The sequence below is a fragment of the Malaclemys terrapin genome, chromosome 20 (assembly GCF_027887155.1).
Source record: "Malaclemys terrapin pileata isolate rMalTer1 chromosome 20, rMalTer1.hap1, whole genome shotgun sequence".
Taxonomy (NCBI): Eukaryota; Metazoa; Chordata; order Testudines; family Emydidae; genus Malaclemys; species Malaclemys terrapin.
The window spans coordinates 11,676,475-11,700,264 of NC_071524.1; the positions used below are offsets into that span (position 1 = coordinate 11,676,475).

General features: G+C 59.4%; 1 protein-coding gene across 1 annotated transcript in view; it reads right to left on the bottom strand.

Annotated features, from left to right (window-relative positions):
- Positions 1–23,554, bottom strand: part of RELB (RELB proto-oncogene, NF-kB subunit) — a 26,654-nt gene extending 3,100 nt beyond the window's left edge. The window contains exons 1-10 of the mRNA XM_054009617.1: positions 23,324–23,554; positions 21,632–21,712; positions 20,214–20,703; positions 17,490–18,004; positions 16,642–16,799; positions 8,691–8,782; positions 5,426–5,557; positions 3,080–3,184; positions 2,089–2,304; positions 20–241 (exon numbers count right to left, since the gene is read on the bottom strand). Of these exons, the coding sequence (XP_053865592.1) occupies positions 20–241; positions 2,089–2,304; positions 3,080–3,184; positions 5,426–5,557; positions 8,691–8,782; positions 16,642–16,799; positions 17,490–18,004; positions 20,214–20,442 (1,669 nt within the window). The 5' untranslated portion in view covers positions 20,443–20,703; positions 21,632–21,712; positions 23,324–23,554. The remainder of the gene's footprint in view (positions 1–19; positions 242–2,088; positions 2,305–3,079; positions 3,185–5,425; positions 5,558–8,690; positions 8,783–16,641; positions 16,800–17,489; positions 18,005–20,213; positions 20,704–21,631; positions 21,713–23,323) is intronic.
- Between the last annotated feature and the right edge of the window lie 236 nt (positions 23,555–23,790).

Sequence of the window (23,790 nt, forward strand, 5' to 3'; positions counted from 1 at the left end):
TCCTCTCATCCCATCCCACCGGAAACTCCAGCACCCAGGCTGGAGTCATCAGTCATCCCTGGCATGGGCAGAACCGGCCCAGGAGCCAAGAGATTCTTGCAAGGGCCATGGCCAGGCCAACCCGATCCTCGTAGCCCCCCAGCCTGCCCTGGTGTGAGGCCTTCACACTCACCTGATGCTGAGAGCTCCTCCAGGACGTCCGGCATCCCCCGCTTCCTCTTCACATGCACCCCATATGCGTCTGCAGAGATTGAGGCAGAGGAGGGCACGGCCTGAAGCATGGGAAATTGCCACACACCTCTGCCCAAGGGCTCCCAAAACCTGCCTGGCACCAGCTGGGCACGTGCCCTGCTGCACCCTGTGGGGCTGACGAGTAGGGTCTGCTCTGGGCCCCCCTGGCCTCCCTTTCTCTGAGGAGCTGTGACCAGTGGGGGATGCTCTGGGCCCCCCGACCCTCTCCAGAGGGCTATAACCAGAAACGGCTGCTCTGGGGGCCCCTGACCACTTTTCCCTGAGGGGCTGTGTGCGGCAGGGGCTACTCTGGCCCCCGTGACCCCCCTCCCCCGCAACGGGGCTGTGACTGGTGGTGGTTGCTCTGGGCCCCCATGTTCCCCCTCCCTCCCAACAAGGCTGTGATTGGTGGGGGCTGCTCTGGTGTGTGTCCCCCGCAGGGGCTGTGACCAGCAGAAGCTGCTCTGGGGTCCCATGACCCCCTTTCCCCACCAACAGGGCTATAAGAACATAAGAACAGCCATATTGGGTCAGACCAAAGGTCCATCAAGCCCAGTATCCTGTCTACTGACAGTGGCCAATGGCAGGTGCCCCACAGGGAATGAACAGACAGTTTATCATCAATTGATCCATGTCCTGTCACCCAATCCCAGCTTTGGGCGAACAGAGGCTAGGGACACCATTCCTGCCCATCCTGGTTAATAGCCATTGATGGACCTATCCTCCATGAATCTATCTAGCTCCCTTTTGAACCCCGTTATAGTATTGGCCTTCATAACACCCTCTGGCAAGGAGTTCCAGAGGTTGACAGTGCATTGCATGAACAAAATACTTTCTTGTATTTGTTTTAAACCTGCTACCTATTAATTTCATTTGGTGGCCCCTTGTTCTTGTATTATGAGAAGGAGTAAATAACACTTCCTTATTCTGTTAGTCTTAAAGGTGCCACAGGACCCTCTGTTGCTTTTTACAGATTCAGACTAACACGGCTACTCCTCTGATACTTCCTTATTTACTTTCTCTATACCACTCATGATTTTATAGATCTCTATCATATCCCTCCTTAGTCACCTCTTTTCCAAGCTGAAAAGTCCCAGTCTTATTAATCTCTCCTCATACAGAAGCCATTCTATACTCCTAATCATTTTTGTTGCCCTTTTCAGAACCTTTTCCAATTCCAATACTGTACATCTCTTTTGAGATGGAGCGACCACATCTGCACGCAGTATTTAAGGTGTGGGCGTACCATGGATTTATATAGAGGCAACATGATATTTTCTGTCTTATTATCTATCCCTTTCTTGATGATTCCCAACATTGTTTGCTTTTTTGACCGCCGCTGCACATTGAGTGGATGATTTCAGAGAACCATCCACAATGACTCCAAGATCTCTTTCTTGAGTGGTAACAGCTAGTTTAGAGCCCATCATTGTATATGTATAGTTGGGATTATGCTCTCCAATGTGCATTACTTTGCATTTATCAACATTCAATTTCATCTGCCGTTTTGTTGCCCAGTCACCCAGTTTTGTGATTGGCAGGGGCTGTGCTGGGCCCCTCTGACCCTCCCTACCCCCGAGGGGCTGTGACCGGTGGGAGCTGCTCTGGGCCCTCCCCTCTCCCCAAGGGACTGTGACCAGTGGGGGCTGCTCTGAGTCCTCCCCCTCTCCCCCCAGGAGCTGTGACTGGCAGGGGCTTCACTGGGCCCCCCGACCCCTCTATCCATGAGGGGCTGTGTCTGGCGGGGACTGCTCTGGGCTCCCCAGACCCCCCTTCCCCTGAGGGGCTGCTCTGGGCCCTGCCCTGACCTCCCCTTTCCCCAAGGGGCTGTGAAGGGCTTTGTGGGGTGGCGGTTACCATGGTCCTTGGGCAGGTAGGTGAAGTGGAAAGGCTCGCTGCAGACGCTGTCTGTCAGGCGCTGCAAATACACCTCCACCTCCACCGGCTCCAGGATGTCCAGGTGCTGGTACGGGGGTGTCTTGAAGACAATGGCTATCTGCCGGTGCACGTCGGCCTGCGAGAAGTCCGCCTTGCTCTCCCACGCGTCCCTCCGGAAGACCACGGCAATGTCCTCTGCGGGGGACGTGGGGTGAGGGCTGGGGAGCTGACTGGGTGACTGGCAGGCAAGGGGGTGCCCCAGAAGACTGGGTTGGGTGGGAGGAGCTGGGGACAGATTGGGGCCCAGATCCAGCTGCAACGGGAGGAGACCCCAGGCCCACACAGTATGGTAGCACAGAGAATTCCCTGCCTACTTGTCTAGCTGCTGGGTCTCTCACACTTGCTCAGGGTCACGCTGACCTCCAGGTTTGGAGCAGGGCAGGAATCCTCCCCCCAGGTCAGACTGACGGGACCTTGGGGCATTTCACCTTTCCTGGCTGACGGGTGTAGATCAGCTGGCCACGTCTCATCTAATCAACTCTCTGCTGTGGCAGGGGCCTGGCCACTGGGGGCACCTGGGTCTCTCCAGTCCTCTGCCCGTGGCTCTCAGCAGCGCAGTGTCCGAGGACTGAAACCCTTTGGTGTAACTATGTCCTTGGGCTCAGCACAGGGCACTTCCGTGCAATGCAATGGCCCGTGCAATGCTGGGTCAGACTGGCTAATCTAATGGGTCCTCCTGGCCTTGAGCTCTACAGACTTCTGAGTGAGCATGTGCCCCCCACAGGCCCCACACCATCACCTCCCCTCGCCTCTCGGTCTAGCAGGGCTCCAGAACTAGCCCATCTGACCCCCCAACCCCTTCCCCTTCTACCAGAGCTCCATGCCTCCTCCCACCCGCCATTCTAGCTCACCCACTCCCTCCTCCCCAGTCCTATGGAGCTGCAGCACCAATCCCCTTCCCCTCCGTTACCTTTCTGGACTTTGTCGCAGAGCAGGTAGAGCTCCTCCCCGCCCGTGCAGGGCCCGCACTCCTTGTTCATCCGGCAGATCCTCAGCTCTGATGTGTTTGTGGATTCTGCAGACGCCAACACTCAGTTCAGCCACTGCACAGATCTCCCGCCCTGCTCCGGCCTTCCCCGGCCACATGGGGCCAGCTGGCATCAGGGAGCCACCCTGTCCTAACCCCCACCATGCAGGGCTGGCTGGCTGGCACGAGGGACCCTCCTATCCCTCCCCTGCCACACAGGGCTGGCCAGACACGGGGGATCCCCCTCTACTCCTGCCCCACAATGCAGAAGAGCTGGCCGGCAGGCACGGGGCATCCCCCCTCCATCCCTGCTCCTGCCCCAACATGCAGGGCTGGCCGGCAGGCACGGGGCATCCCCCCTCCATCTCTGCCCCCGCCCCACCATGCAGGGCTGGCTGGCACAGGGGATCCACAGCCTCTGAAAAGGCCAATGGGGCTGTGCTGACACTTTTAAAAATTCATTCTGGTTATTTGCCTGACCTGGGTGGCGTCAGCTCTGGGGCCAGGTGGGGATGCCCTGTGCCAGGGAACAGACGTGGTCCTGCTGCCGGGCAAGCACTAGGTTGGGCCTGTCACAAATCTGCAGCCATCTCTGACTTCACAGGGTCACTGTGTTGCCCCCCACAGCCACCCAGAGCCTCGCGGCGCTGGCAGCCGGCTCCGAATGCCCACAAGAGCCTCCCTCAGCCATTGGCAGTGCAGGGCCCATGACACACAGGTGGCGGGCTGCCATTCCTCCAAGCAGAGTGCATTAATGCACACCAGTGGATAGGCCAGCGGCTGCCCACGAATTGGCCTGTAAGCCACTCCCTTCTCCCCGTTCAGATCCCCCCAGGAGTCCCCATCTGCCATGGGGGCGAGAGATGGCCAGGTCCACGGGCCACCGGGAAAAGATCCCATACACCGGGTAAAACGTGGCACTAACAATCACCCCCAGCTCCTCCACATGTCCCTCCCTAGTGTGAGCTCTCAAGTGCAGACACCATCTCTTCCTACTGGTCCAGATAGCATCAAGCATGGCACCGCTGCAATACCAGCCCTGCCCCAAACAGCCCGTCCGGCACAGAGCTGCACACCCCCTGCATGGCACCGCTGCAATACCAGCCCTGCCCCAAACAGCCCGTCCGGCACAGGGCTGCCCACCCCCTGCATGGCACCGCTGCAATACCAGCCATGCCCCGAACAGCCCGTCCGGCACAGAGCTGCTCACCCCCTGCATGGCACCGCTGCAATACCAGCCCTGCCCCAAACAGCCCGTCCGGCACAGGGCTGCTCACCCCCTGCATGGCACCGCTGCAATACCAGCCCTGCCCCAAACAGCCCGTCCGGCACAGAGCTGCTCACCCCCTGCATGGCACCGCTGCAGTACCAGCCCTGCCCCAAACAGCCTGTTTGGCACAGGGCTGCTCACCCCCTGCATGGCACTGCTGCAATACCAGCCCTGCCCCAAACAGCCCGTCCGGCACAGAGCTGCTCACCCCCTGCATGGCACCACTGCAATACCAGCCCTGCCCCAAACAGCCCGTCCGGCACAGGGCTGCTCACCCCCTGCATGGCACCGCTGCAGTACCAGCCCTGCCCCAAACAGCCCGTCCGGCACAGAGCTGCTCACCCCCTGCATGGCACCACTGCAATACCAGCCCTGCCCCAAACAGCCCGTCCGGCACAGGGCTGCTCACCCCCTGCATGGCACCGCTGCAATACCAGCCATGCCCCGAACAGCCCGTCCGGCACAGGGCTGCTCACCCCCTGCATGGCACCGCTGCAATACCAGCCATGCCCCGAACAGCCCGTCCGGCACAGAGCTGCTCACCCCCCGCATGGCACCGCTGCACTACCAGCCCTGCCCCAAACAGCCCGTCCGGCACAGGGCTGCCCAGCCCCACCCTGCTCCGCTGCAATAGAAACCATGCCCCGAACACACACACCACAGCAATACAAACAGCCGGCGCAGCACTCGGCTGCCCAGCCCGGTTTTCTCAGCCAGGGCCCAGGCAGGTTCCGGCCTAGTGACACTTCTCTCACTCAGCCAGGGCTGGCTGAGCTATTGCAGTGAGTTTCCTTTTCCTCAATTTCCCTCTGAAACACTCCACCACCCCGCAGTCCCCCGCCCAGGCCGGGTGTCCAGACGTGCCGGGACATGGCTGCAGTGCTGACCCTGCCCTCTGCCCAGCACTCTGTCATCCTAGGGCAAGTGGGCTCAGCCACGTTCCCTCCTCTGGCATCACCATGGCCCCCTGCATCGCTCCACGCCGCCCCGCCCGCCCCTGCCACAGCCCAGCTACTTACTCTTGTCAAAGATGGGCTCGGACAGGACGGGGCTGAGGTGCCGGATCTGCCCTGAGGGCTCCTGGTATGAGGCCTGGAAGCAGATCCTCACCACGTTCATGTCCACCTCCTGGTGATTCTTCAGGGAGCCAGCTGCAGAGAGAGAACAGGAGGAGAGCGCCCTTACAGAGTTTGGAAAGCCATCTCAGGGCTATGCCCCAAGCTGACCCAAGCCAGGACACATCCAAGTCTTGCCAATTCCTTCTGCAGAACATCACGAAGATCCGGCCTTTCCCATCCCTCCAGAGCTAAAGCTCCTTCAGGCTCTCAGCATCTCGCGTCCTGAACACCTCAACATCCTTCTCTCCGGCCTTGACAGGTGCATCCTCGCTCTGCTCCGTGCCGTGCAGAATGCTGCTGCAAAGCTCATTCTCCCAGCCCATCGCTTTGCCCCCGTCACCCCTCTCTTGGCATCCCTCCACCGGCTGCCCCTGCTCTACGGCATCCCACACGCTGCTCGTCTTCACCAAGGCCCTTCCCAGCCTGTCCCCCGCCCCCCATAACTATCATCCCTCATTCACAGCTGAGCTGTCGATGCTCATCTCCTACCGGCCCATGATGCCAGCCTCCATCCCCCACTGGTGACATCTTCAGACAAACCCCTTCCTACTCTCTCACCTGCTGCCCTCACCCGTGGGAGCAGCTCCCTGTACACCTCCCCAAAGCTCCTTCACTGTCTTCCTGCAAATCCCTCCTCTGCGTGATGCCTACAGACAACTGACACCAGTTGGGGGTCTCTGCACACACCCGCAGCCTATTTCCTTGTGCTCCCCCGTCTGTCTGTATCCACAGGCTGCCTCTTGGCTTGTACTTAGACTGTAAGGTCCTTGGGGCAGGCCCTTATGGTTCCTGGTGTATGACTGGGGACCCCTTAGCATTATGGGAGAACAAAGAACAAACAAACAGCCAGGCCAGCTAGGGACCGGAGTCTCTCTCCTCCAGCCACCCTCTCACCACAGGGGAGGTAGAACCAAATGACACCAATCTTTAGCCTAGTGTGATCCAATGATGCATTCCAACTGGCCAGCGGACTCCTCCCCCACAGCTCCCACCTCATGTGATAGCCAATGAGGAGGGGCAAAAACAGTGCTGCCAACTCTTGTGAGATTGGGCGGGGGGGGGGGGGGGGGGTTAAAGTCCCACCTCTCAGAGTCAGAGTCCTAGATTCCAAGGCCAGAAGGGACCATCACGATCATTGAGTCCAACCTTCTGTACAAAGGAGGCCAGAGAACTGCCCCAAAGTAATTCCTAGGGCAGATTATTCAGAAAAACATCAAATATTGATTTAAATATGGCCAGTGACGGAGAATCCGCCACGCCCCTCGGTATGTTGTTCCAATGGTTAATTACCCGGACTGTGAAAAAAACGTACCCTTATTTCCAGTCTGAATTTGTCTAGCTTCAACTTCTAGCCATCAGATCGTGTTAGACCTTCCTCTGCTAGACTGAAGAGCCCATTATTAACTATTTGTTCCCCATGTAGGTACTTATAGACTGTGATCAAGTCACCGCTTAACCGTCTCTTTGTTAAGCTAAACAGGTTGGGCAACTTGAGTCTATCACTCGAAGGGTTCGTCTTCACTACCCGCTGGATCGGCGGGTAGTAATCGATCTATCGGGGATCGATTTATCGTGTCTCGTCTAGACGCGATAAATCGATCCCCGAACACACTCCCCGTCGATTCCAGAACTCCACCGGAGCGGCGGGAGCGGAGTCGACGGGGGAGCTGCGGCCGTCGATCCCGCGCCCTGAGGACCCAAGGTAAATCGATCTAAGATACTTCGACTTCAGCTATGCTATTCACGTAGCTGAAGTTGCGTATCTTAGATCAATTCCCCCCCACCCAGTGTAGACCAGCCCTAAGGCAGGTTTTCTAATCCTTTAATCATTCTTGTGGTTCTTCCCTGACCCCTCTCCAATTTATCAACATCCTTCTTGAACTGTGGGCACCAGAACTGGACACAGGATTCCAGCAGCATTCGCACAAGTGCCAAATACAGAGGTAAAATCACCTCTCTCCTCCTACTCGATACGCCCTGTTTACGCATCTCGGGATGGCATTAGCCCTTTTGGCCACAGCATTGCACTGAGAGCTCGTGATCAGTTGATTCTCCACCATGACCCCGAAATCTTTTTCAGAGTCGCTGCTTCCCAGGATAGAGTCCCCCATCCTGTAAGTGTGGCTTGAGTTCTTTGTTCTGAAATGTATTTGTGACAAAGTGGGAATTGTTCAAGTTTTGTATGACTACTGTGTGTGTCTCAGTTTCCCCTATGTGCTGCATGGTTAACTGGGGGTGGCGGGGAAGGCTGTTTATTCTTTCCAGAGTCCCAGAGATCCAGATGTGACTAACACCTAGCTGTCTGGGATCTGATGTGGGAACGATTGGAGGTGCTGATGGGGAATGATTTGGAGGACTGGTCGGGCAGCACCCAGATTGCCCTGGTCCTTACCCAGAGAGGGCCACCCTGCCCTGGTGCCAGGCAGACTACCCAGCAAGGGGCTCAGGAGCCTCCAACTGGGGAAAGAGCTTTAAATTTAAATTAAATTTAAATTAATGGAGATATCCCATCTCCTAGAACTGGAAGGGACCTTGAAAGGTCATCGAGTCCAGCCCCCTGCCTTCACTAGCAGGACCAAGTACTGATTTTGCCCCAGATCCCCAAGTGGCCCCCTCAAGGATTGAACTCACAACCCTGGGTTTAGCAGGCCAATGCTCAAACCACTGAGCTATCCCTCCCCCCAAAGTGGGGAAACTGAGGCACAGCCAGCGAGGGCTGTGTCCCCAGCCCCAGCCAGCAGGTGGAGCCAGGTTCCACTCCCTTCCTCAGCAGCTGAATTTCAGACTGAGCTGCAGAAGGGTCCTTCCTTATGGCATAATTATGATGCATTTTGTACGAGTTGGGTCATGTAAGGTGTCATTGGAGAAGTTATGATGTGCTGAATATGATTATCCTATCGGTATGCATGTATCATTTTTAAAATAAAATATATGGAAATATACCAATCTCACAGAATTGGAAGGGACCTTGAAAGGTCATTGAGTCCAGTCCCCTGCCTTCACTAGCAGGACCAAGTACTGTCCCTGACCAAGCTGGGAGGTTAAAGGGGTGCAATGGTTCCCGCGGCTCCCAAACTGACAACCCGTCACACCCTGATCCAGTACCTGACCCATCTAACTCCATGATGGAGTTGCCTGGCAGGCAGGGCTCCTTGGGGCCACGCACCTTTAAATGGATCGATCCCCAGCTGCAGCTTCTTCTCTATGGCTGCCTCGATCTCCTTCTTCTTCACGCACTGGATGCCAAGGTTGTTAAAACTGCCGGGAACCAAAGGGGAGATGTGTTGGAGACGCTGCGGGCAAGGCTGGGGGCCATGCGAGAGGAACCCCACCTCCGCACAGGAAGTGCCACCACCTGGGACCACAGCCCCGGGAGGGCCTGGGCATCACCCCGCTTTCAGCCAAAGCAACCCTTCCATCGGGGTCAGGAGATTGGCATGACGCTGCTTCTCCTAGGCTCTCACTTACGGTGCCCAGAGCTGCCAGGGAGTGGCCTGCACCTTAACAGAGACATGCGGATGTCTGTGCCCCCCCACCCCACACCTCCCTGGGTACGGGAAATGGAATATAGAACTTCTGTTGGGATTTTTGTAATAAATCAGTCCCAAGGAGGGGTATTATTGAGCGAGAAAAGCCTGAAGTGAAGTTATTGGATTACCTGAGAGGGGAAACTGAAGCAGGTGCCCTTGTGCCATGGCCTGCCACAAGGGGGTGCTCTGGGTGTGGCTGCCCTAGGACAAGGCCGCTCTTGTCCCAGAATCAGGGCATCCACGGCTGGGAGGGACATGCCTGCATGGCAGTGCCAATGGTGCTCCCAGTGCTCTCGTGGGAACATGGGTCACTGAGATCTGAGCAGTCCTCATGCAGATTCTCTGGTGTCATGTCAGGGTACCTCACTTTGGCTTAGCTTGAACAGATGCCTAATTAACTTCCTCTGAACTGAAGGAAGTCCCACCCCCCCACCATCACCCCCACCACCACCACCCCAGCTCCGGGGCAGTTTGCTAGAGCAGAAGTTCTCAATCTTTTTCTTTCTGAGGCCCCTCCCCAACATGCTATAAAAACTCCATGGCCCACCTGTGCCACAACAACTGGTTTTCTACATATAAAAGTCAGAACCGGCGTTAGGGGATACAAGCAGCGCAGTTGCCTAGGGCCCCCTACCACAGGGGCCCCTAAGAAGCTACGTTGCTGAAGATTCAGCTTCTGCCCCAGGCTTCAGCCCCATGGGGTGAGGCTTTGGCTCTCTGCCCTGGGCCCGAACAAGTCTAACACTGGCCCTGCTTGGCGGACCCCCTGAAACCTGCTCACGGTCCCCCAGAGGCCCCCGGGCCCCTGGCTGAGACCCGCTGTGCTAGGGGTCAGTTTTTCCCATGTGGTGAGGGCTGGGCAATGTGGTGGGCTCCAGCCCAGGCAGTGCTTCTGGGACAGGGAGAGTACTGTTCTTTCACCAGACCAGGACAATGGCAGAAGCCCCAGAGTGGGGAGATCTCACCTCAGCCGCCCCATTGGCCGCAATCAGGTTAACGAGCTGCTTAGGGGCACCAGTGTCTATTCATGGAGGATAGGTCCATCAATGGCTATTAGCCAGGATGGGCAGGGATGGTGTCCCTGGCCTCTGTGTGCTAGAAGCTGGGAATGGGCGACAGGGGATGGATCACTTGATGATTACCTGGTCTGCTTATTCCCTCTGGGGCACCTGGCACTGGCCACTGTCGGAAGACAGGACACTGGGATAGATGGTGTGACAAAGTAGGTTTTTCCTCCTTATTATGTTGCAAGTGAGCCTATGAGAGTCTTCCTGTTTTGCATGAATACTCTGTGTGCCTCAGTTTCCCTGTTTGCTGCACCAATGCCTAGATGGTGGTGGGAATAAGGGGGGGTGACTTTTGCTGAGACCCTCGGGGCCAGGTGAAGAGGCTCCAGCTGTCTGCACGTAAGTGATGGCCGATGCCCTTCGTAACCTCAGACCCAGGCGGGGGTGACACTTTGTCCGGAAAGCGAGACAAAGACCGAAGGAGGGGCAACGGGCACGTCGGGTCTCTGGAAGCTGGGCAGTCTCCTGTTTAGGACTTGGAGGAGGGAGTCCAAAACGTCTGGCCTGGGGGTCCCTCAAGATGGATTTTCCTGAAAGTCACTGATTTCTGTGCTACCAAGCTCTGTTCTACTCTGTGTTCCTGTCGACTAATAAACCTTCTGTTTTACAACGCTGGTTGAGAGTCACTGGCTGTGGAGTGGGGGTGCAGGGCCCTCTGGCTTCCCCAGGGGTCCCATCCAGGTGGACCCGCCAAGGGGAAGTGTACGGTGTGAACAGGGATGCTGAATGGTCCGAGGTCAGACCAGGAAGGCCGTAGCCGAGGGCCCTGGACAGCATGCCCTGAGGGGAGTGACGCTACCCAGCGTCCTGGCTGACTTCATACAGAGCAGTTCCAGACAGGGCCGACTCTGGCTTTTTTGCCGCCCCAGGCAAAAAAGCCTCCCGCCGCCCAGCCCCCCTCCCGCAGCGCGGCAGGGGAGGGCGCTGAGCCCGGCTTCGGGCCGCTCTCCCCGACCGGCCGGAGCGTAGGGGTGAGGGCAGCGAGCCCACCGCGGCTCCGCTGGCAGCCGGAGTCCCGGGGGGAGGACAGCGAGCCCGGCCGGGGCTCCGCTCTCCCCGGCAGCCGGAGCCGGAGCACCACACCGCGCCGACCCCCTCCAGGTGCCGCCCCAAGCACAAACTTGGTGGGCTGGTGCCTGGAACCAGCCCTGGTTCCAGAGCATCGGACCTGTGACTCCGTCACAACTAGTGGCAGCGGTGTGATCAACTGCACCCCCTGGACGGAGCATCCTGCAATAAGTGACTGGGGAGCAGTAAAAGGACGGGGATTAGCGAGAGACAGAGACAGGCGTGCTGAAGGCTCAGAGAGGTGCAGTTCCAGGAGACAGAGGAGCCTACGGCTTAACCCCCGAGAGAGGTTGTGACCCCCAAGAAGGACTGTCACACTGAAGGGGATTCCTCCCAGGGACCATGGGGAGCTGAGAAAGCTCAGGCCTGAGAGTCCGTGACAACTTGGGAGCAGCCAGGTAGCCCCAGAGCCCGCACCAGTTCTGGACCCAGCTGGAGCCACCAGAGAGAATGGGAGCAGCCAGAGACTTGTGTCTCCGGACCAGCCGGGGGTCTCCACCGCGTTCCCCGTCGGTGGATCTGAGACGGATGGAATTGGAACTGAGATTGAAGGAGTCAGAGGACTGTGGGAGACAGGGAAGGCATGAAGCAGAACAGCAGGAGAGACAGCGGCAGCATGAACTGGCGCTGGCGGAGCTGAGGGGCCGAGGGACCCGTCCAGGGGTGAGTGGGGATGGACCCCAGGGTGCCAATTCTGCAGGGAACTGCCTCAATACTAAATTGAGGGGTGGGGGGGTATAGATGCCTGTCTCGCAGCCTTTGGGAAGTCTTGCAATTGGAACCAGGCTGACCCTGCGGAAAGGCACCAGTGTCTAGCCCCTTTCTGAGTCCCCATAGAGCTGTTTAGCCAGATGGGCGGAGTGGCAGACTGGCTCCCATTCCCAGCCCCAGTGTGTATATCTGCTTGCACTCTCCTGGGCTCAGGCCCCTCAGTCCCCCAGTGGGAGCTGAAGGTGGTGGTCAAGGAGAAGACACTCCTGGGGTGGCGAGATCCTGGGGCAGAGAGAACTGTTGTCAGGCCACGGGTGGTGCAGCCACAGATGCTGAGGGGCTGTGTAATCTGGGTGAAGGTCCCAGGGATGAAGCCCCTTGCCCTGATATGGCTCAGATCCCTGTGCAGACATAGGAGGGGTCGGGCTGGCTGGTAGCTGGGGTTCTCCAAGATATCAGCTATGACATCCTGTTGGGGGATGACTGTCTCTCTTTGGGACAGGATCCAGGCCCTGCTCCTGTAACAGCCAAGGATACGAGTTTGAATTCAGGGAACCAATCGGCTGAAACTGAAGCTGAGTGGGACAGAGAGATGCTCCCCGCCCCCCTGCACAAGGGGGAGGTGGCTCATGCTGGCCCTGATGCTGTGAGCAAAGCAGCGGGCTCGCTGCCTGCCCTGCTGGGACAGCAGGGGCGAAGCTGAGCCCGAGGGGGATCAGAGACCCCAGCTGAGTGTGGGGAACCACAGCCAGGGCGGGATGGCTGCCAACCAGGGCTGCCTTGTCCAGAGATGCAAGAGGCCCCAGGGCAGGGGGAAGCAGCTAAAAGGGCGCTGCTGGTGACAGACGCCTGGTCAGAGGGTGGCCAAGATCAAGATGGGGGCTCTTCACCAAGAGAGCCCAAATCCCAGTGCTCCAGTCTGGAGGGTTGTGACTGCAGGCAGTGAGAGGGAACTGGTTTCGCTGAATTCCAGGCTGAGCTGCAGAAGGACCCCTCGTTAGAGAAGCTGAGGGAACTTGCTGGCCACAGCACGGCAAAACCCCTTTAGGAAGGCTGCAGGGAAAGACTCCTGTGGGAGAAGGGATTCCTGTACCGGGAATGAGATCCTCCAGGGGAAATGGAACCGTAGGGGATCAGTAGGCAGCTGGTGGTGCCCCAGAAGTACCACCACAGGCTTCTGTACCTGGCCCACAATGTCCCTCTTTTGGGACACCTGGAAATCCAGCACACCAGGCAGAGGCTGCTACAGAACTTTTACTGGCCTGGAGTCTTTGACGCAGTCCAGCACTACTACAGGTCCTGCGACTGCTGCCAGAGAGTGGGGAAGGCCCGGGACAAGGTTAAGCAGCCTTGAGACACCTGCCTGTCATAAGAGGAGCCTTTTCAGAAGGTGGCCATGGACATAGTGGGGCCCCTCAGCAAGCCGACCCGGTCAGGGAAGAAATACATTCTGGTGGGTTACTGTGCTGCTGACCATCTTCAGCAGAGGTGGGTTAACCCGGGAGGTCCTTACAGACCAGGGGTCCAATTTCATGTCAGCCCCGCTCCAGTGCTTGTGGGAGAAGTGTGGGGTCTGGCACACCTGGGCCTTGCCTTTCACCCTCAATCCAATTGGCTGGCGGAGAGGTTTAACGGGACCTTGAAGATGATGCTGAAGACTTTCATGGACCAGCATCTGCCGGACTGGGACAAGTATTTACCCCACCTGCTGCTCGCGTGCAGGGAAGTGGCCCAGGAACCCATGGGTTCTCTCCTTTGCAGTTGCTGTAAGGGAGGAGAGTGAGGGGACCCCTGGACTTGGTGAGGGGAAGGCCTCTCCCAATGAAGAATCAGTGGTGGAGTGAACACTAAATTTTCGGGAAAAGTTCGTTGAGCTCATGGGTCTGGCCAGGGGGAACCTAGCCAGGGCCCAAGGGAGGCAGAAGGTTATAGTAGGACTGCACGGCACGTGCCCACTCCTATGCTACTGGGGACCAGGTGATGTTTCTCATCCCGGTGCGGAAGAATAAACTACAAGCTGCCTGGGATAGGCCCTTTAAAGTCATCACCCGGCTGAATGAGGTGAACTATATGGTAGAACTGCCCAACCGGGCACACAGCCGCCGAGGGGACCATGTCAACATGATGAAGCCGTACTGGGACAGGGAAAAGTCTGTACTGGCCCTGTGTGGGCAGTGAGAGGAGAAGGGGGAGGATCCCCTAGTGGGTCTGTTCCCTGAGACAGGACCCACTGGAATCAATTCCCCTCTCTACCCAGCTAACCCCTGCCCAGCAGGCAGAGATCAGAGAGGTGCTGTGTATCTACCCACAGCTGTTCTCCAACTGGTCTGGGCTCATTAACCTAGCTGTCCACTGTGTGGGGACAGGAGCCAACCTTCCCATCAGATGTTTCCCATTCAGAGTCACTGGGAACACAGCCCAGGCCCTGGAGAGAGAAGCCAGAGACATGCTGGCTTTAGGGGTGATCCAGCCCCAGGACTCACCCGTGGTGCTGGTCCCCAGGAAAGATGGGTCAATCCGATTCTGTGTGGACTATCAGAAGTTCAATGCCATCACCATGTCTGGTGCCTGCCCATGCCTAGGTCTGACAGATCCTAGACAAGTTGGGGGGGTCTACCCCACTACCAATGATCTCACCAAAGGCTACTGGCAGGTGCCTTTGGATCCAGATACCAGACTGAAACCTCCTTTTGTCACCTCTTTGGGGATATATGAATCCCTGGTCCTACCTTTCGGCCTCAAGGAGGCGTTGGTCACCTGCCAGCATCTGGGGGAACAGTTACTGAGGGGGATGGAAAATTTTACCCTAGCATATATTGATGATATCTGTGTCTTTGGCCAGACCTGGGAGGACCATGTGTCCCAGGTGAAGAGGGGGTTGGGTCGCCTCTAGGAGGCAGGACTGAGTATAGAGGCCAGAAAGTGCAAGGTGGGGATGGCAGAGGTGCCGTACCTGGGCCACAAGGTGGGGAGCAACTGCCTAAAGCCAGAGCCAGCCAAGGTGGAGGCGATCAGAGATTGCCCTGCGCCCCAGACTAAGAAACAGGTCCAGGCCTTTATTGGGATGGTGGGGCACTACCGGAGGTTTGTGCCCCACTTAGCTCTGTGTCAGCTCCCATCACTGATCTATGCAAGAAGGATAAGCCAGACAAGGTTGTCTGGACCAAGCAGTGCCAGAGGGCTCTCTGCGTGCTGGAGGATCTGGTCAAGGGCACGGTGCGGGTAAACCCAGACTGTGACAAGCCCTTTATGGTGTTCACCAACGCCTCAGACATCGGGCTGGGCTTGGTGCCAATGCAAGCTGATGCGAAGGAGGAAAAACACCCCATCATGTACCAGAGCAAGAAGCGGCTGCCCTGGGAGCAGAGTTATTCGGCCATAGAGAAGGAATGCCTGGCCATGGGGTGGGCTCTTAAAAGTCAGCAGCCAGATCTACTTGGGCGTCACTTCACTGTGTCCACTGACCACTTGCCCCTGCTGTGGCTGCACCAGATGAAGAGGGCAAATGCCAAGCTCCCGAGGTGGAGTCTGTCCCTCCAGGATTATGAGACGGGGGTGGCCCATGTTAAGGGGAGTGCAAATGTTATAGCCGATGCTTTGTCCCAGCGAGGGAGGCCTGAACTTCCCCAGGTCACTAGCTAGAGTGATCCCACTCAATTTGGTCTCAAGGGGGGGGAGTGATGTGACAAAGTGGAGTTTTTCTCCTTATTATGTTGCACGCGAGCCTATCTGAGTCTTACTGTTTTGCATGAATACTGCGTGTGCCTCAGTTTCCCTGTGTATTGCACCAATGCCTAGGTGGTGGGAATAAGGGTGGGTGACTTTTGCTGAGACCCTCGGGGCCAGGTGAAGAGGCTCCAGCTGCCTGTACATAAGTGATGGCCGATGCCCTTCGTAACCTGAGACCCAGGCGGAGGATGCGACCAGGTGACACTTTGCCCGGGAAGTGAGACAAAGACCGAAGGAGGGGCAACGGGCATGTCAGAGGTCGGGTCTCTGGAAGCTGGGCAGTCTCCTGTTTGGGACTCAGAGTGGGGAGTCCAGGACGTCCGGCCTGGGGTCCCCCCAAGATGGACTTTGCTGAAAGTATCTGATTTCTGTGCTAACAAGCTCTGTTCTATGCTGTGTTCCTGTTGACTAATAAACCTGTTTTACAAACGCTGGTTGAGAGTCACTGCTGACTGTGGAGTAGGGGAGCAGCACCCTCTGGCTTCCCCAGGGGTCCCGTCCAGGTGGACCCACCAAGGGGAAGTGTATGGTGTGAACAGGGATGCTGAATGGTCCAAGGTCAGACCAGAAAGGCCGTAGCCGAAGAGGCTCCTTGCCCTGGACAGCGTGCCCTGAGGGGAGTCACGCTACCCAGAGTCCTGTCTTACTTTATACACAGCAGTGCCAGAGCACCAGACCTGTGACTCCGTCACAGATGGACCTTTGACCTGACCCAGTATGGCCGTTCTTAGTAACTGAGAGGTTTGGAGCGGCTCAGTTGATGTGGCCTGAGATGTCCTACTCTGCCCCAAGGGGACACTGGGTGCTGATCACATGGTGAGGGAGGGGGAGATCATGCGGGGAGCCCTCTGGCGAGTAACCGCCATCCTGAAACCACCTGCGTGGGCGTTCCTCAAAGCCCTTCAGCCTCGCAGAGAGGGCAAGGGGGAGCGCAGCATCCAGCTGCGAGCGGCAGGCCCTGTCAGCACCAGCTCACAGCCTGGAGTTCCTGTGCCGAGCGGGGAGCTGGTACCTGTGTTTGGGGTTGACCTGGGGCCTCAGGGTGACCTCGCAGAGCCCGTTGTTGCAGTCTTTCCCCACGAGACTGTGAGGGTGGATGCGGTAGGGCCAGTCCTTCCACACCAGGCACGCAATCACCTTCACCTCGGGGATCTTCTGGCAGTTCAGCAGCTGGGGAAAGAGCACAAGATCAGAGCCCAGGCCACGCCGGGAGTCCCCCGCCACGCCAAGGGGGTGAGAGACCAGGCTCTGGGTTCAATGTGTAATTAACCTGCCCAGTAAATTGCCCGCCCCTCTCCACAGGGGGCAGAGCTCAAGGCACTGCGGCTCAGAGCCTGCAAGCGACCCTGTGCCCGCTGGGCTGCCCAGCTCCACTTTCCAGCCAGGGATCCTGGCTGCCACAGCGTGAAATGGCAACAAACCCCCCAGAGATCATCCGAGGGCAGGGCCTGGCCACTGGGGGCGAAGGACCCCGGATGGCCACCACCAGCGGCGATGCTACGTTGGCCAGGACGGTGCAGAGAGAGGCAGGGTTTGGCAGCCACAGGGCCCTTCCAAGCCCACAGGTGCCGGCACTGCTGCCGGGGCCGTGACTGCAGCATGGGCACTCAGCAGGAGCAGCCAGAGCCCTTGGTATCCCTCCCATCCCTCGCCCCCCAACCTCGGTGGGGCGCCAAGAACCAGGGAGAGAGCGAGGGGAGTGGGGCAAGTCCCCGGTCCCTGCCTCTTCTGTGAGGGGGGCACTAAGTGACAGTCGCCCACGCCACACGAGGCGCAGGCAGCCCAAGGCTGGCCCTGGCCCTCCCCCAGCCCCTTTCCCCGCTGTGAGGAGATTGGCCCCTGCTCCTCCCCCCCACTCACCTCGATGGCTGGCAGGGTCTTGCTGGCCTCCGTGCTGCTCTCGCCCAGGATGCTGCCGGCTGACCTGCCTTCGCACTCGTAGCGGAAACGCATCCCCCGCTGCTTCGGCTGCTCAGTGATCACCAGCCTGGGAGGCTCCAGCATGTCTTCCAACTGCTCCTTTGGCGAGCGCATGGGCGAAGCCCAGTGGGGCCGGCTGGCAGGGGGCGGAGTCGTCCCCCGGGGCACCAGCCTGGGCGTCAGTTGCAAGCTACTGAGGCTCTGCGAGAGCAGGGGAGGTTGAGAGTCCAGGGGCAGGGCGTGAGCCGCGGCGGGATGGGAGCTGCCAAAGGAGGTCAAGCCGACTGGCAGTGGGCTAGGTCCGGTCGGCTCCATTAGCCTCAGCATCCCAGTGGGCCCGGCTGGGTTTGAGCCCCGGGACACCAGCTTGGCCGTGCCCTTGGGAGACGCCTTGGAGAGGAAGGGCGGGGCTTGTGGCTGGAATCCATCCTCCTTAATTAACTCTTCGATGATTTCTGCAGGACGGGGACAGAACCAGAGAGTGAGACAGGAGGACGGGCTGGCCTCCTGCTAGGAACGGGCTGGAGGAGAGCCATGATGGGCCAACCTCCACCCTCACTACTGCCCTAGCAAGACCCGGGGAAAGGGCAGGCCTAAAGTGATCTTGTTCTGAATGCCCTGCCTCCATGTGCACACGCAGGAAGAGGGACCCTCCGAGAGGAGCCATGCACCGCTGCAGGGCCACCACTGGGCCAGCCCCGGCAAACAAGGCAACAGATCCCCAGGGTTCAGAGTTTTGTACTGCGCTCACTCTGTGCGTGCGCGAGTGAGTGGACATACACGGGTGATACCAAAAAGCAATGGGCCCGATTCGTCGCTGCCCTGCAGGGCCTGCGCCAGCCACACCAGAGCAGAGTGCTCCTGCTCCGCTCGGAGAGCGTTTCACACCTGCCTTCACAGAGACCAAGAGTGTGAGGCCAGAAGGGACCATCCTGCACATCCAGTCTGACCTCCCATGTAACACGGGCCACAGGGCTTCCCTGAATTCATTCCTGTTCGAGCTAGAGCGGGTCTCTCAGAAACACCCCAGTCCTGACTGAAGAATAACACTTGGCCACTTTACGCTGAAGTCAGCGACTGCTCACGCGCCAAGCAGCAGGGAATCTGGCCAAGATGCTTCACAGCACTTGCCTAAGCATCCCTGCCCCTCGCTCACTCACCTCATGCATTAGGTCGGCCCGCCCTACCCACAGCCCTGACGGCCAGGTGCCTCAACCGATGGACCTTGCCCTCCCCGCAGCCCTAACATGTGGACACCTCACCGATCAGCCTGCCCTCCCCGCAGCCTTGGCACCCAGGTGCCTTGCCCTCCCTGCAGCCCTAGCATGCAGGTGCCTCACCCAATTGGCCCACCCTCCGGGAACAAAGCGTCTCGCCCTCCCCGCAGCCCTGGGGCCTGGGCGCCACACCTGATCAGCCCGTCCTCCCAGCAGCTATGTCACTCAGGCACCTTGCCTGATGGGCCCACCTCCCACCCCCTGCCCTGGTGCTCAGGCCCTTTGCCTGATGGGCCCACCCTCCATGTAGCCCTGGTGCCCAGGCACCTCGCCCAGTGGGACCACCCTCCCCACAGCCCTAGCTCACAGGCATCTCACCTGATCGGCCCACCCTCCTCACAGCCCTATCGCCCAGATGCCTTACCAACTAGACCTGCCAGCCCACAGCCCTAGCACCCAGGTCCCTCACCCAATCGGCTGGCCTGCCCACCTGCCCACCCCATGGTCCTAACCCTCAGGCACCACCCCCCACTAGAACTGCTCGCCCAACCTCTCTGCAGCCCTAGCACCCCGGGCGCCTTGCAGCCTCTGGCCTGTGGTATACAGGAGGTCAGATTACATGATCTCAATGGTTCCTTCTGCGCTTGGAATCTATGAAAAAGGCCCCTGTCGCACCAGTTCAGGTAAAGGTGTGATGCTGTAGCAGATTGGAGACATCAGTGCAACTCTGCGTGCAGACCCTCTTCCACCCTCAGTCTCAACACGGCTGGCATCAGTGCGAGCTAAACCAGGCGGAACCTAACATCAGTGTCCCCACACAAACACTGCACTTTGTGGCATGTCTTCAGCTAAACCGGTGCAACCCTGCGTACGGACCAGGCCATACTGAGAAGCACCAGCCTAAGAGCGTGTAAGGAGAGAACAACCCCAGAGCTTCCATTCTGCTTTACCGCTAGGTCAGAGCCTCCATTCAAGGGACATTAATCCCCTTTTTTTGAAACTAACCGATTAATTTTTTTAAGTCCTAACCCAGTTTCTGACAGAGCCCCCTTAATTGTGGGTCCCGCCTTAAAGGGACAGCCTGTGCCAGGGTAAGAACTGCCTCTTCTCTCTCATGGGCACAAAGCTGGTATTTGCTTAGGGCAGTGGCTTTTTGGCTACAAACATCATCCCATGACCAGAAAGGGGGGAGGGATAGCTCAGTGGTTTGAGCATTGGCCTGCTAAACCCAGGGTTGTGAGTTCAATCCTTGAGGGGGCCACCTAGGGATCTGGGGCAAAATCAGTACTTGGTCCTGCTAGTGAAGGCAGGGAGCTGGACTCAATGACCTTTCAAGGTCCCTTCCAGTTCTAGGAGATGGGATATCTCCATTAATTTAAAAAAAAAATTTTTTTAAACTGGCTGAGGAGCCAGGCGCGGAGGTGAAGGCCAAGCATTCCTAACGTACTTCTTTGCCTCTCATATTCCAGGACGTCCCACTGTTTTCCTAGTGGTAGATGTTGGCTGTATGGAATGGTAACTGATGAGATCACTCTTCTCAGCTTGTGTGAGCTTTGTAGCACTCTCGCGGTTCTCCTGGCTGCCAGGTCCCTCGGCGGTTTGGAAAGCGTGCAGGTGGATTCCTGGAATGCTGCAGGAGGCATGCCTGCAAGCTGTTGGCTTGTATGTGGTCCCATTTCCCAGGTATTCCCTTACCTGCTCTTTGGGCCCAACGCTGAAGCCCTGGAATTGACTTCATGGGGAGGGTGCGTGAGGAAGGACAGCAGGCTTTGCCTTGCATTGCCCCTCCCACTGCAGACCACACTTACATGATATCTGCCCCCGTTGCTCCAGCCAGGGTTCCATGCACTGAGTCTGCACTCGCATGGGCCTAGAGCACTTGCACTTACCTGAGGTTGCTGTACCCCCATTCCCCAGAGTCCACTCACCTAATTCATCTGCAAAGGAAAAACAAAGCAAGAGTGTTTCTGATTCAGATGTTTAAACGTTTACGTCTCAAACCAGCCCCTCCCCACATTAAAGGGGCTGAGTAAAGGCTTCCACCCACTCAGCTGGAGACAATACAACAGCAGAGCCCAGAGAAAGTGCATGAGCACTGTGGTGGTCCCTATGCCAGGGGACGCTCCTATTTCAAGGGGCACCGGACTGCTCCAGGAAGATGGGAGCAATGTAGCAGTTTCAGCCCTGTGGGATTGCTGGCACCGCTCAGCCTGCAGTGAAAGTACAAACTGAGCCTTTAACCAGAAAGAGCTGCCCCTTCCCCCAGGAGACAGAGGGCTGAGGAACAGGTGCTGACGCAGATGAGAGGTACCGGGCGGGGGAGGTGTCCATGCCCACACTGCAGAGATTCTGCCTTAGCCAGAGAGCGGCACAAGGGACAGCTGAAGTCCAGCACTCCTGCAGCTGTGCAAGATTCTCCCCGCTGTGGGGGAGTGGGAGGAAATGTAGGGGCACGACTGAAATGCACGTTTTCCACAAGCCCCCTTGGGAGAGCAAGGTGGGGAGTGAGACCCTGCTGCCAAGGGAGGGGGAAGCAGCACCAAGAGGCCCGAGCCAGGCATGGCGGAAAGAGACTACAGACGTGGGAGCGGGGAGGCTGTACAGTTGGCATAAATGAGCACAGGCCCAGGAGCCTGGACTCCTGGCTTCTAACTCGGCTTTGCCACCGCGCCTCCACCCCACACACACACGGCCTGGCCTCTCTCTCTGCCTCAGTTTACCCATCTGTAAAATGGGGGGAATGGTGCTGCCCAAGCGATGGGGCTGCTGGACAGATTCATGGTCTCGTTCCTGCTCCATGCTCGGACCATGGACAGCGCTAGCCAAGGCAGAAGCATTATCAGCTTTAGCAGGGAAGGGGATTACCTTCATCTGAGATCGCAGCTCCCTTACCAGAGGCCTGCGCTGTATGCGCCATGACCAGGCCGGGGTCTGGACGAGCAGCACCTAAAAAGACAGGACACATTGTTACCCCATCAATCAACAGCAACCAGCCTTGTGCCCCACCCACTGCCACCGGACACAGCACCTGGCAGGAATCAGCAGGTGGCTCCCGGCGGCTGTGGCAGGTGCTTAGGGAGATCCCAGAAAGATTGAGCCCCGCAAACGCCTGGCCCAGAAGGAGGCAACACTCCCCCAGGCTCCAGCTGTGAGCAGAGACAGCAAGGAGAAACCTCACCCCACCCAAGCACGGACTCAGAGAGCCCAGTGCTGCCAGGCACAGCGGGCAAGGGGCTGAGCCAGCCTGGTGGCACCAAGCAGCGACTGAAGGGTCCCAGATGCTCATAGGAGGGAGGCTGCGTGAACAGCAAAGCCGATCCCCCGGGGGTCGCCCCCGCGCCTTCCCCGGGGCGCCTCCCGGACGTCCCGCCGCTCACAGGGGTCGCCCCCCCCAGGCCTAAGGGTCCCCTTGGGCCAAGCTGCAATCCCCACTGACCCTCCCCAAGGCTGGCAGGAGCCGCCCCTCCCGCCCCGCCCCGCCCCGCCGAGCTGGCAGCAGCGCCGAGCTCTCATCCCCTCACCCCGCGGGAGAGCCAGCTCCTCCGGCCGCGGCTGCCGTCCCCTGGTATCCCGCATGGCGGGGCCTGGCGCTCGGCTCCCGGCGCTGGGCTCGTTCCCCCAAAGCCCCGCTCAAGGGAGGCAGCGCGGAGGCGACGGCTCTGGAATTCCCCAGCTCCGCCGGCTGCCGCCGCCTCATTGGCTACAGGCCCCGGTGAGCTCATCCCCGTAAAACGGGAAAGCCCCGCTCTGGGGAAGGCGGCCCGCTCCGGCTGGGCTTGGCGCAGCTGGCCGGCCAGTGCCCGGGCACCTCCGCCCCGCCAGCCCCGAGCCCCATGTAGCGCCTCCTGCCCCCTGCTAGCCCAGCGCCCCCTGCCCGCTCCCCGCCAGCCCCGAGCCCCCATCCTGCGCCCCGCCAGCCCCGAGCCCCATGCAGCGCCTCCTGCCCCTGCCTGCGCTCCGCTAGCCCAGCGCCCCCTGCCCGCTCCCCGCCAGCCCCGAGCCCCCATCCTGCGCCCCGCTAGCCCAGTGCCCACTGTCCGCGCCCAGCCAGCCCCGAGTCCCCATCCTGCGCCCCGCCAGCCTCGAGCCCCATACAGCGCCTCCTGCCCCCCGCCTGCGCTCCGCTAGCCCAGCGCCCCCTGCCCGCGCCCTGCAGCGCCTCCTGCCCCGAGCCCCCTGCCCACGCCCTGCAGCGCCTCCTGCCCCCTGCCCGCGCCCCGACAGCCCCGAGCCCCCATCCTGCGCCCCGCTAGCCCAGCGCCCCCTGCCCACGCCCTGCAGCGCCTCCTGTCCCCTGCCCGCGCCCCGACAGCCCCGAGCCCCCATCCTGCGCCCCGCTAGCCCAGCGCCCCCTGCCCACGCCCTGCAGCGCCTCCTGTCCCCTGCCCGCGCCCCGACAGCCCCGAGCCCCCATCCTGCGCCCCGCTAGCCCAGCGCCCCCTGCCCACGCCCTGCAGCGCCTCCTGTCCCCTGCCCGCGCCCCGCCAGCCCAGCGCCCCCTGCCGTGGGACTAGCGCCCCCCGGGCGGGAGGAAGCTCAGGCCGAACCTGGCCTTACCCAGCGCTCTCGCCGGCCAAGTGGCCTCTCTCCGCGGCCCTCACGCTGGGGTCGCCCCGTAAGCCGCCTGCATCTCGCCTCCCTGCTCGGCAGCGCTTCCGGGCTCCCGGCCACCTGCAGAGGCAGGGAAGGGCCGGGCGGGGGGCGCCGACTCCCCCACGCCCGACAGCTCTTCCCCGGCCTCCGGAAGCTGGGGCCGCTGCTCGGCAGAGAGCGTCTTGGCCAGAAGGGACAGACACGTGGTGCCAAGGCCAGGAGCGCAGGGGGCCCGGGCCGGAGTGGGGGCGGCCAGCGGAGGTGGTCCGGGCCAGGGACAGGGGGCCCGGGCTGGCAGAAGGGCCGGGGAGGTGGCAGTGAGTGTAGCGAGCACCCAGAGCAGTTCCATGCCCAGGACCGTGCAGCACCCGCCGTTTGTGTCTCAGTCCCTGCTAGGCTTTGCTGATCTCATTGTCCTGGGGGAGCCCATT